Source organism: Camelus ferus, chromosome 4 (assembly GCF_009834535.1).
Source record: "Camelus ferus isolate YT-003-E chromosome 4, BCGSAC_Cfer_1.0, whole genome shotgun sequence".
Lineage (NCBI taxonomy): Eukaryota > Metazoa > Chordata > Mammalia > Artiodactyla > Camelidae > Camelus > Camelus ferus.
Window position 1 is genome coordinate 22627567 of NC_045699.1, and position 12784 is coordinate 22640350.

At 35.0% G+C, this 12784-nt stretch overlaps 1 protein-coding gene across 6 annotated transcripts in view; it reads left to right on the forward strand.

Annotated features, from left to right (window-relative positions):
* NFIB (nuclear factor I B) overlaps nt 1–12784 on the forward strand; it is a 228270-nt gene that overhangs the window by 128213 nt on the left and 87273 nt on the right. For all 6 annotated transcript variants that reach the window (XM_006194235.3, XM_006194236.3, XM_014567297.2 and 3 more), the window contains exon 3: nt 1905–1958. In XM_006194235.3, coding sequence (XP_006194297.1) covers nt 1905–1958 — 54 coding nt within the window. The remainder of the gene's footprint in view (nt 1–1904; nt 1959–12784) is intronic.

The following is a 12784-nucleotide window of genomic DNA, read 5'->3' on the forward strand; positions in this document are numbered from 1 at the left end:
AGGAACTTCTCAAAGTCAGTTGAGAAGTTAAGCTGGAATGTAGTATCAGTGCTGAGGGGCGTTTGTCAGAGGAACGTGAGGCAGAAATAGCCGAGGTTGCAGCAAAATAATGTAATGTATCGTCTTTATGTAACAGTCATACTCTGTGCCGGGAAAGGGACCAGTGTTGTACCATCTTTTATAGGAATATAGAAAAAGAAAGCTTAATCTCCTAAGTTATAGGTTCCTGAGTCTTGCCTCAATTCTAGAAAAAACTAATAGAATTCATGGAGGGTGAGAGAACCTCTTAGAGAGTACCTAACTCTCTTTGACTATCTGCAAGAGACTCTAGCCAGAATTCAAGCTGCAGAGTATAGTCCTTACCAGTCTCCTTTCCATTTGGGGAAATTAGAAATGAGTTGAAGGATAATGTGGGAATCATTAAATATATTTAGTAAGATTTTATAGAAACTGTTGTAGGATTAAAAAAAAGAAAGAAAGAAAGAAAAGAAAAAAAAAGACAAGGAAGTGGGATGAAGCAGCGAAATTCTGATCTCAGCATTAAACCTAGTTAGCAGCATGAGACAAAGGGCACAAATAAATAACCAAGTTTTCTACAGAAAGAAACCATCAGAATGTCGTTGCATTTGCTGGTAGAAGCAGCAATTGCAGTATGTTAATAACTGAGAAGGAATAGCAGAGTAACCCTGCTGAAAAAATTAGCGTAGGATTTTTCTGCTTAAATAAGATAGGAGGAATCCCTGTTTTGGGTACAATGGCAAGATTTTGGGAAAGAGACTTGTCCGTGACCACCTGTCACATTTTGTTGAAATTAATGTTCAAGTTCAAAATGGCCTTTTCTAGGCAAGCAAAGAAGGCTTCTGAATCTGATCCCTCCATTCCTCCGGCGTTTACCAAAAGCCTAGTGCATTCACAGCCACGAGCTGAGACAAAAGTAGACAGAATCTCTGCCTCTGCCCAGGAGCATGCAATTTAGCTGGGGAGACAAAACTTAAATACTAGAACCAATAAAGGAAGATTACAAAGCAACCTGCAAGTAAGTGTATAATCATATGGCGCAAATGACACAGATAAATGCAGAGGGGACGTGGAGGAAAGAGGAGTGAGCAAAACACAACAGCGTCGAGCAGTTAGGGAAAACGTGTTTCCTAAGAGTCGGCTGGCTCCCATGTTCCTTTCTGTAGCGTTGATGAGAAATAATGCAGGATAGGAAATTCAGATCCTCTCCATTGATCCCTTCCTCCTTATCTGCAGAGTCTGTCTGTCTATCACAGATGGAAATTAAATTGATCCAACAATTTGCTCTCCACAAAGCCATGTTGGTTTCTACCTAGTAATTTATGCCTTTCTTGGTGTTTGCAAATCGATTTGCTATTATGGGATGCAGGCAAATCTGGGCCTGGATCCAGTAGGTTGGGGGATTGTTGGAGTGGATATGTGTGTATGTGTGTAAAATCCTAGAAAAATGGACTCTCATTTCTGTGTACTTTTACTCATTGAATAAAAACATTTTCAGGTTTTTTTTAAAGCATGTTTAATTGCACTCAGATTGCATTTTTAGGGAATATATCTGCTTTATTTCATATTGCTCCTGACAAGTCCAACCTGTAAACTACCTTCAGTGGCTTTAATGCCACAGCTTTTGTTTCAAAAAGAAGCTTTGCTCTTCCCCAAGAATATTATAGATGTATATTTTTTTTTCCTTTTGACAAAGAAATAGGTATAGACATTCATCTAGTTTAATAAATAAAACATTGCTGCTGAAAGGCTTAGGAAAGTATACTTTATTTAAACACTCAACTTCATTGTTCTACCTTAAAAAAATTTTTTTAAGTCCTTCTGAGGATTGTGAAATTCTTTCAAAACAAATTAAAAAGAAAACATTTTCTGTGATTTCTTTATAGATTCTGGACAATCAGGAAGTCCAAGCCACAATGATCCTGCCAAGAATCCTCCAGGTAAATATGTGTTCCAGGACATTTGCAATCTGACATTGTTGGAGAACAAAGGTACCACTGTATAGATAAACACCCTGTAATTGGTCAGCTGCCTATTTTGTTCTGGCTGGCAGGTATGATCGGGACAAGATGTGATTCTGTTTAGGCCCTTCACAGCGGCAAGTACTTCCATATTGGCGTCATCAGCATGTACCTAATCACCAGTGTTTTACTTTTTGTTGGTGTTTCTTTGAAAATGAATGAGCCTGTGTATCTTTCAGGTGCTAAAAGTCACTGCTGTTTGAAGAGCAAAAAAAAAAAAAAAAAGATTTCTAATCTTTCTTTTAAAATGTACAAGAAAAAGTAAACATTTTCATACTCAATATAGTTTATCAAATCTCATTACTTTAAAAAGGGGGTTTGTGGTGGTAGTTGGTGATGTTTTCAGTGGAGGATTTTTGCAAATGAGTTTTTGTTCCATAAAATTTTTATGGGATTCCCAGAATCAGGAAGTAATGAAAGGAAGACCTTTCTTTTAGTATAATATATGCCAAATACCCTCTCTGTTTTCAGAAGTCATTCCAGATCTGAAAATAGCTTTTATAACTTGTCATCTTCATGGTTCTGTTTTTCCTAAATCTGAACATATAGAATTTTGATGTGGATTTATGAGTAGTATCTTTCCTCATGAGACACAAACTAGTGCAAAGAAAAATTTCTAAAATTTTAATCTCATAAAACATTTAATTATATCTGTGACTTTGATCAAAGAGTGCTCTAAGAATCAAATAACAAAAACAAAAACAAAACACAAAAAAATCCAAACTAATCACATGTGCCCTCTAGCTCCCGAAATAACCTCATCTGTCTTCTCGTTGAAAATAACCTCCAAAATTTATAAAAAGTAGTGACAAATGTTCCCTCAGGTAACTTAGTTTTAGGTCCCTAATTGCTTCATCTTGTGATCATAATGCTTTGCTAACGTGAGGCTGAGATTCCTGAAGGACGCCAGACCTGCGACAAAATGTGTCAGAGCAATCCTTATTGAAAGTGATGTTGGAAAGATACAGCGAGGAAATAAGCGAGTGAAAATGCAAAGTCAAAACACAATATACTTTTTCTTTCTGAGTCCTGCCTATATTTTGTTTATTTTTATCTTAGGACACAATTTTTCCAACTACGCATTAGCTTATTCTGCATTATACAAACTCATATTGTGTGACAAAAGTGGTATATACTTCGAAGATAAAAAGTTCTAATTAAACGGAGATTTAAAGTGTATGCTAAGTTGATTTTTCTTTCCTTTAATCAAAATCACTTAATATTACTATAAATTGGTTACAAACCATTAAAAAGATAAGCTGAACAATTTTAAAATGTTAATTTCCAGTTAAAGTGATTATTTTATTTTTTTGTGTGGATGGGAGATTAGAACCAAGAAGGCAAACTATTTAGAATATAATAAATTTTTTCAGAAAATGTCTGAAGTTGAGAAAATTTATTAGCTTATAATGTCTTCCGCTTTCCTAAAATTTCTTCTTTTTAGTTGACTAATGTTCTCTCTGCGGAGCATGATAGCCAAAAGTGAATTGTATCCAAACATTTTTTAAAACTTCCTTACTCATTTTACAAAGAACTAGGAGGGAGAGGGACCTTTAGTAGAAAAAGAGTTGATAAGTATAGTAAGTCAGACTAAACAAAGGATATGTTCTTTGCATTTGAATGACAGCTTGGTTTGGAATTAATAAAGCTGTTATTGTTTGAAATGCATTTCTGAACATGTACAGAAAGAATTATGCTCACTTAAAAATGTTCTCTACTTGAGCTGAATGAATAATCTTTGAATAGTTATGTAATGACAGAATTCGATTTTTCAATATTTGTCAAGAGCCTTGGTTAAATTTTCCTTGTACTACATTCAGTGTAGCACCTATTAATTTATCTGTTTGCATATAACATAGTTAACAGGAACAATCAAGGTAAAACACCTCTATTTTTTCCCTTTCAAATTTTCTTTGGAAGTCAAACCTTCTGGAGAACTGTGTCTTAAAACTGACATGTTGTAGGTAAATGCATATTATGATTAGTTGAATATTATATATTATAAATTGTACATCAGTTACCAGTTTTTCAGAGTTAGAATATAATAAAACATAAAATATCAAAATTAAATGGGATAAAATTAGAAATTTCTTTGCATTCCATCATTTTAACAAGCTTTGTGTATCACTATATTGTGAATTTAACCACAGATTATGAAGGAATTCTATTTGATGAAAGTGTTTATTCTATAATACCTTGAAATAAATCAAGCCATTAGTAATATTGAATAGTTTCTAATTGGAAATGTGAAAAATCATAACTTATTAAGGTTTTTGTTTTACAGTCAATTGGGATAAATTATACTTATTATTAAAAGCTCCTTTTATAAGTATAAGCATGCTTGGTATTTTTAAAGCATTATTTATCTTTGAGAGCTTCTTTTCATCTCTGTTTTCTGCCTTTGGCTGAAATGCGACATCTCTGAAGTTCAGATTTAATATCTCGAGAAGGCACATTTATGGGCAAATTCATTCAACTACCATAAGCAATGAAACAGTCAAATCACTTTGCTGCATGTCTTGCTATTACAAAGTGAAGCCACATTTTTGAAAAAGACCACCTCTAGTGCCAGCACTGTCTTATCGCTGGTAGTTTTTCACTGGGAGGTGTGCAGCCCCTGAACATTGCCACCATCTACTCCTGTTTCTATTTCATAACAGCTTGGGAAAAGATAGCAAAAATTCAAGCCCTTTTGGAGGTAAAGGCTCTTTGAAATCTGTTCTCTACTCTTGACATAAGGTGGAATCCCATCCCATCAAACTATAAGTACAGATGCACGGGTCTCCCACAAACGGGGCATCCATCTGGCTTGGGTTTCTTCCAGCATCAGAATGACTATCTGACATGGAGACCACTTGTGGAAGGTGACCTTAAAGCTTTTCAGACTGTATTTTGGAGCCTACATTTAGGCCTTTAGTTTTTAACCCACGTTTCCTAACTGGGGTTAGTACTTGGTGAGCAAACTAAACACAAGCATTTGAACAAATTTTGGGGGAGGGGGAGTATTTGACATTTGTTGCTTTTAAAAGTGTTGAAGTAGTTTAAGAAATTATTTTAAAGCATTTAAGTCATCTTTACGGTATTTCCTTATGCTATTAGTGATTTAATTTTTTGTTTTTATTCTCTGTTACATGGTGGGGATGGGCACCATAATCTTTTCATGGCTAAGGTACTTAAAAAGTCTTGACTGCACCCAAAGACATGACATTGTTATTTTGGACAAGAAGCCCTGGGCCACTTCATTTTTTTTGTATGATGTACATTTCTCTTGCTTATGCTGAAATCAAAGTTATATGTTTATATCTAGAGACTTCTTTTTGAACATGAAATTAATCCTCTCTTAGCAATAGAGCTACAAGAGTCTTATCTCAACTGTAGCAAAAACTGTTGCAGACCAAAGAAGAGTAAATCGTTAATTTAGGGTTTAGACCAAATTTTATTTCCAGTAATTAAAAAACTGTCAATTTTAGAAAATGTGTGACTGGATTGTAATCTTTTGCAATTAACATTCAAAGTTAATTGCTATATTATTTTGTGTCTATACATTCCTTGGGCTATGAACTTTTGGATTTCCCAGTCTCAGTCACTTTGCCTAATGCTGGAGTGGTTGCTGTCCAAGGAAAATAAAGCAATCTAGAAGCTGGATTTTGCCTCTAAATCAGCTTGAAGTGGATACCTCATTTTGGAATTCGGGAAGGCAGTAGGTTTGTGGGGAGCTCTCTCCTAGCTGGAAATATAATGAAGAAATATTAAATCCTAGGACACTTTTTGCTAATTTTATGATGAAAACTTCTAAAGCATTTCAGGTCTCATTAACCAGAGCTTCCTTATCTGGCATGACCTTACTTTTCTTTTTTTGTAAAATCTGTAGTGTGCTTGTGCTTTTTTGTGGGTTAGTTTTTATAAGTAGTCTGGCAAAACCTCTGGGAACCATTAAGATCATATATTGGGTGAATGCCAAATAAGCCACCTTATATCCTTCCTGGAACAAAGATGGAACTAAGTAAATAATTGAATAAATGAAATAAGGAGGATCTGTTAACTATAGCAATATACTTATCTTGCATTTAAGAAGTTCTTTATTTTATTTTACATATACATATATATATTAGATTCCATCTATAAGGAAGGTATTTACCTTTCTCTGTCTAACTTGTTTTACTTTAGCTCAGTGCCCTTGAAGTCCATTCATGTTGTCACAGATGGCATGATTTTTGTTCTTTTTAATGGCTGAATAATATTCCACTGTATGTATATACTGCATACATACCACAGTTTATCTTTTCATCTGTCATTGGAAACTTGCGTTGTTTCTGTATTCTGACTATTGTAAATAATGCTGAAGTGAATATGAGGGTGCATATATCTTTTTGAATTAGTATTCTTATTTTCTTTGGATAAATGTTCAGATGTGGAATTGCTGGATTATATAGTAGTTCTAGGTTTTTTGTTTTGTTTTGTTTTTTCAGTCAGTTCCATTCTCTTTTCCATGATGGCTGCCCCAATTTACGTTCTCACCAACAGAGCACAAGTATTCCCTTCTCTCCACATCCTCACCAACACTTGTTATTTTTAGTCTTTTTGATAATAGCCATTCTAACAGGTATGATGTGATATCTCATTGTGGTTTGGGCTTGCATTTCCCTCATGATTAATGAGGTAGAGCTTATTTGTATGTACGTTTTGGCCATCTGTACGTCTTCTTTGGAAAGCATGTATTCAGATCTTCTGCCCACTTTAAAATCAGATGGTTTCATCTTTTACTATTGTGTTGTATGAATTCTTTAGATATTTTGGAGATAAGCCCCTTATCAAATACATGATTTATAAATATTTTCTCTCATTCAGCAGTTTGCCTTTTCATTCTATTGATGATTTCTTTTGCTATGCAGAAGCTCTCTAGTTTTATGTAGTCCTGCTTGTTTATTTTTGCTTTTGGTGTCAGATTTAAAAAAACAATGCCAAGATCTATGCCAAGGAGATTTTCGTCTGTGTTTCTTCCTGAAGTTTTATGGTTTCAGGTCTTATGTTCAAGTCTTTAATCCATTTTGGGTTAATTTTTGAGTACAGTGTAAGATAGTGGTCCAGTTTCATTCTTTTGCATGTGGCTGGTCAGTTTTCCCAACATCATTTTTTGAAAAGACTGTCATTTCCCCATTGTATATTCTTGGCTCCTTTGTTATAAATTAATTGACCATATATGTATAGGTTTATTTCTGGACTCTCTAACAATATTACTAATTCTATTCCATGAGCACAGACTATTTTGTGATTAATTTGTGCATTCTTCACTTTCTTTCACTGATGTCTTGTAGTTTGCAATACACAGTTCTTTCACTCCTAGATTGAGTTTATTTCTAGATATTTTATTCTTTTTAATGTAATTGTAGATGTTTCTTATTTCTTAATTTCTTTTTCTGATAGGTCATTATTAATGTATAGAAATGCAACAGATTTTTTAATATTGATTTTATGTCCTGCAGCTTTACTGAATTCATTTATTAGTTCTAACAGTTTTCTGATGGAGTCTTTTTTCAAATACTTTTTTCGCATCCACTGAGATGATCAAAACTTTTTTTATTCTTCCTTTGTTAATGTGGTGTTTCATGTTGACTGATTTGTGGTTATTGAGCCATCCTTGCATCCTTGGAATAAGTCCTACTTGATCATGGTGTATGATACTTTTTATGTATTGTTGAATTTGCCTTGCTAATATTTGTTGTGGATTTTTGCATCTATGTACATCAGGGATTTTGGCCTATATTCCTTTTTTCTTGTGGCATCCTTATTTGATTTTGGTACCAGTTTAATACTGACCTCATAACATAAGTTTGAACGAATTCCCTCCTTTTGACTTTTTGGAAGAGTTTGAGAAACATTGGTATTGATTCTTCTTTGAGAGTTTGATAGGTTAACAGCATTCAGGTAGGAATGCTGATCATGATAGATTTGATTTTCTACAGATTCTACTCTGGTATCTTGCTTGGGGGTTGCACTTGAAATCTATACCTGTGAAGTTTTCTGCTGTTCATCTAGATCTGCGTGTGTGGGATGCTGGGCTGTACCTTGGGTGGTCCATCACCTTGCTCCTCAAAGCTGGGCTGATTGCCCCAATGTTGTATGGATTTTTAGGAAGAGCTGATAGTCCTGCCTGTCCTGTTTTCCAATCTAGATTCTTGCAGGCATCTCCTGACAAAGGTACTTAATGATAGCTCTGGTGAAAATTTCTAAACATAAAATACATGTCCAAAATTTTTTTCTCTGATAAAGCAGCCTGGTCCTGGACTTTGGTTTTTTTGGGAGGTTTTTGATTACTGAGTATTCTTACTAGTAATTGATTTGTTCAGATTTTCTGTTTCATAATGATTCAGTCTTGATAGGTTGTATGTTTCTAGGATTTTATTTCTTCCAGGTTGTTCAATTTGTTGAAGTATAATGGTTCACAGTAATCTCTTATGATCCTTTGTATTTGTGTCATATCAGTTATAATGTCTCTTCTTTCATTTCTGATTTCATTTATTTCATTTATTTAAGCTGTCTTTCTTTTTCTCAAGATAAAGGTTTGTCAATTTTGTATTTTCAAAGAAACAGCTCTTAATTTTATTGATCATTTCTATTACCATTTTATTTATTGTCTATTTCATTTTTTTCTGCTCTAGTCTTTGTTTTTTCCTTCCTTCTACCAACTTTGGATTTCATTTTTTCCTTTTTCTATTTCCTTGAGGTGTAAATTTAGGCTGTTTATTTTAGATTTTTCTTATTTCTTGAGACAGATATTTGTCACTGTAACTTTCCTCTTAGAACTGCTTTTGCTGCATCCCTGAAGTTTGGAGTGTTCCATTTCCATTTTCCTTTGTCTTAAGGTAGTTTTTTATTTCTCTTTGGATTTCTTCTTTGACCCATAGTAGTATCTACTAAGTATAATAATGTGCTGACCTTGCATTTAAGAAATTCTTTCAATCATAATCATGTTGAGGTTGATCTTTCCCCCACCTATTTGGTAGATACTGAAATTGAAGCTACCAGAGGGTTGCCATGAAAATAATGAAAACCAACCAAATAATTATCAAGAAAAGTAGTTTAACACATGCAGTTGTAGTTATCTGCAGGGACCACTAGGGCCCATATTTGCTTGACTTCTCACTTTGTTTTTGTCAAAACTTAGATTTTGGGACAAACAGTACTCCCTTATAGTTACAGAAATAATACAACATTTTTCTTTGCTATTTGCACATGAAGGCAGGTACACTCACATGGGCCCTGAGTAACCTCATAGAGTATGTTTTATCTTAGATTGTGGTGTTTAGGGTCAAAGAAAGGAGAAAATTTACTCTTATAGAAAAATCGTAGCCCATTCACTCCTCAGTTGATAAGTTCATACACACTCAATTCTCATATCCTCATTTATTGTATCCACCAGAATCAAGATGTTTTTTATGGGGGGGAAATGCACTATTTTGTGACACTTAGAAGTAATTCTAAACTTTGGCACTAGACGATATGCAACAGTCTATAAACAGGCTTTCTATTCAAAAAGTATAAATCGAAAGACAGTAAAAGGATTGGTTAACTGTAGTAAGACCAGATATCATAGGTAAAGCTTTTAAGTAATTTGAGATTGAGGTCCATGTGAGTCAGTGCAAAAATCAAAGGATTTTTTTTCCCTGACAGATTTTGTTTCAGAGACATTTTTCTACTTTCTCCTCTAACTTTTTTTTTTTTAAAGGCATCACATTCAGTAAAGTTCTTAAATGTTCCAATTTAGGATAGAACTCAGAATAAAGGAGGAGAGGATAAGGAATGTGTTCTTTTTGTTTTGTTTTGTTTTAGCAAATTCGTTTAAAAAAGGCAGAAAGGCACATAGTCAGCTCCTTATTTTTACAGGCTATGTTATGGGAACTTGTGTATAAGTCATTCCTCAGAAGTTGAGCTCCCTCAATAAAAAATGTTAAAAAAAAAAAAAAAAAAAAGAAGCTGATCTCCATAGCTGTTGGCACCATGCCCAGCCTCTACAATGGATGCAGCCTGATTACTTGTAATATTAATTTTGAGGAAAAAAGACAATTTGGGAATATTTTATAAGGTCATGAAAAAAGCAGATTTTTCTGTAAAGCCCCAATTATCCACCCTGTTAGGCAAAAACAAAAAAAACAAAAAACCCTAATTGAGTGCCAACATGTTGCTGAGTTCTGAATTAAATATTACCTTCCAGGAGACAGGGTATGGGCTGAGTCACCTCTGTGTGAGTGGAGACAGCCACTTGTCCTATACCCCTCCACACTGAGAACAGTAACGAGCCCTGGAAAAGCTGTCTATAGAATTTTTGGCCACAGATATTTAATGGGCTTCTATTCTGTGCACGGCGCTATGACTAGCTCTGGAAGATTAAAAAGTGAATTGCACATGAAACTTGTTCCTCCCACAGTTCCTGTCCATAAGTCCACAGTGTTTTATAATATCATGAAAACTAAATATTACTTAGTGCTACAACTCAGGTATCATGGGAGTTCAAAGTCGTGAAAGACTGTTTCCAACCATTGTAGAGAATGTGGTGAAATGGAAAGGACGTGAACTTTGAAATTAAAATAATTAAAATTTCCTCCTGAATCAAGGTTCCAAGTTTACAATGCTCATGAAGGCCATGGGGAACGTGACCAACTTCTCTGGACCTCAGCATAATCAGTTTTATCTGCACCAGTCGTTAAGTGTCAGACAGCAGAGTGTACCTGGCAAGTGGCAGGTGCTTGGTAAAAGGGAATGCTTTTTCATCCTACTTTCTCTTCCAGCTGGGTGTTCAAGAAGACTTCCTGCAGGAAGTATCATTTGATGTGTGTCCAAATAGAAATGTGTTGAATTTTTACATTGCTTAAAAACTTAAGATGACATAAACAAAGTTACATAGCAAAATAAGGTGCATAAGAATAGAATGTTAGAGATTATATAAAAGAGGAAAAAGAAATATTTTCAGATCTCATGGTGGAATAGAATTGTTTTTAGGTAGTCATTTTTTTCCTAAGCCTCTTGGCATCACAGGAAATGTGGAATGAAATTTTATTACATAGTTTCTAATAGTCATGCGAGAAAGAGTACAAATGTATCCTTAGAGATTGCATTTCCCCTGATAACACTTGATATCTTAGTTCCTTGTATTCACATTGTATAAATATTTTTCCCACTTGCCTTTTCTTAGTGTTCCTTCTTTTTGAAGCTACCAACTTGTCTTTCTCCATTGAAAATTTTCTTTGTCCCTTACCTTTCCTGGCCCTCTCCACATGTCTGCCTTACTCTATTAACTCATTCCTAGCTACTTATTTCTTACTTAAAAAAAAAATTAATCTTTTGCTCCTCACTCAGACAACCCCCTTCAACCAAGTGTCCCAACTCCCTCTTCTTTTTCATGCCATGGCATAAAAGACTCAAATTTCTCTTTAACTTTCCCTGCACCTGGGCGTCCATCCCCACTTGAAATGATTTTCATTAAATTCACTTTGTATGACCTGAGTCCAGTGGTTCTTTTTCATTCTATTCCTGTTTCCACATTCTTGAGTATTTATTTGATTCTGTTGACCATGCTCTACTTAAAACTTTGTCCCTGCTTAATTTTTTTTTTTTAAGTTTGTTGTGATAAGAACGCTTAGCATGAGATCTGCCTTCTTAGGAAGTTTTTAAGTGACTCTAGGTACAACTTTGAACAATAGATCTCTAGAACTCACTCATCTTGATTAACTGAAAATTTTTGCCTGTTGATTAGCAACTTCCCATTTCCGCTTTGCCCCAGCCCCTTGCAACCACCATTCCACTCTGATTCTGCAATACTGGCTGTTTTAGGGACCTTAGGTAGGTGGAATCATGCAGCATTTGTTTTCCTGTGACTGGTTTATTTCACTTCACATAGTGTTCTCCAGATTCATTCATGTTGTTGCATGTTGCAAATGTTCCTTTTTTACAACAGGCCAAACAGTATTTTATTGTATGTCTATACCATACCTTTGTCCATTCATCTGTGGACGGGCTTTTTGGCTGTTTCCACATCTTGGCTATTATGAATAGTGCTGCAATGAATATGGGGTTGCAGATATCTCTTTGAGATCCTGATTTCAATTCTTTTAGGTAAATTAGAGAAATACTTAGAAGTGGGATTGCTGGATCTATTTTTAGCTTTTTGAGTAACCACCATCCTGTTTTTCATAGTGGCTGCACCATTTTGCATTCAAGCCAACAGTGTGCAAGGATTCCAGTTTCTCCACATTCTCCACAGCACTGGTTGTCCTTTTCTTTCTTTCTTTCTTCCTTCTTTCCTTCCTTCCTTCCATTTCTTCCCCCCCCCCCCCCCCCGCTTCTCACTTGCTTGCTTGCTTTCTCTCTTTCTTTTTTGATAATAACGATCCTGACAGGTGAGAAGTGATACTCATTTTGATTCTGATTTGCATTTCCTTACAATTAGTGATGTTGAGCTTTTGTTCATAGGCCTGTTGGCCATTTGTAAAAGTCTATTCAAGTCTATAGCCCATTTAAAACCAGGTGATTAGTTGTCTCTGTTTTGTTTTGCTTTCAAGTTGTAGGATTTTCTTACATATTTTGGAGGCTAACCCCTTACCAGTCTTTTGGTTTGCAGTTATTTTCCTGTATTCCGTAGGTTGCCATTTCGCTCTGTTGATTGTTTCCTTTGCAGTGCAGAAGCCATTTAGTTTGATATAGTTCCACTTGTTTATTTTTTGCTTTTGCTGCCTGTGCTTTTGAAAGCA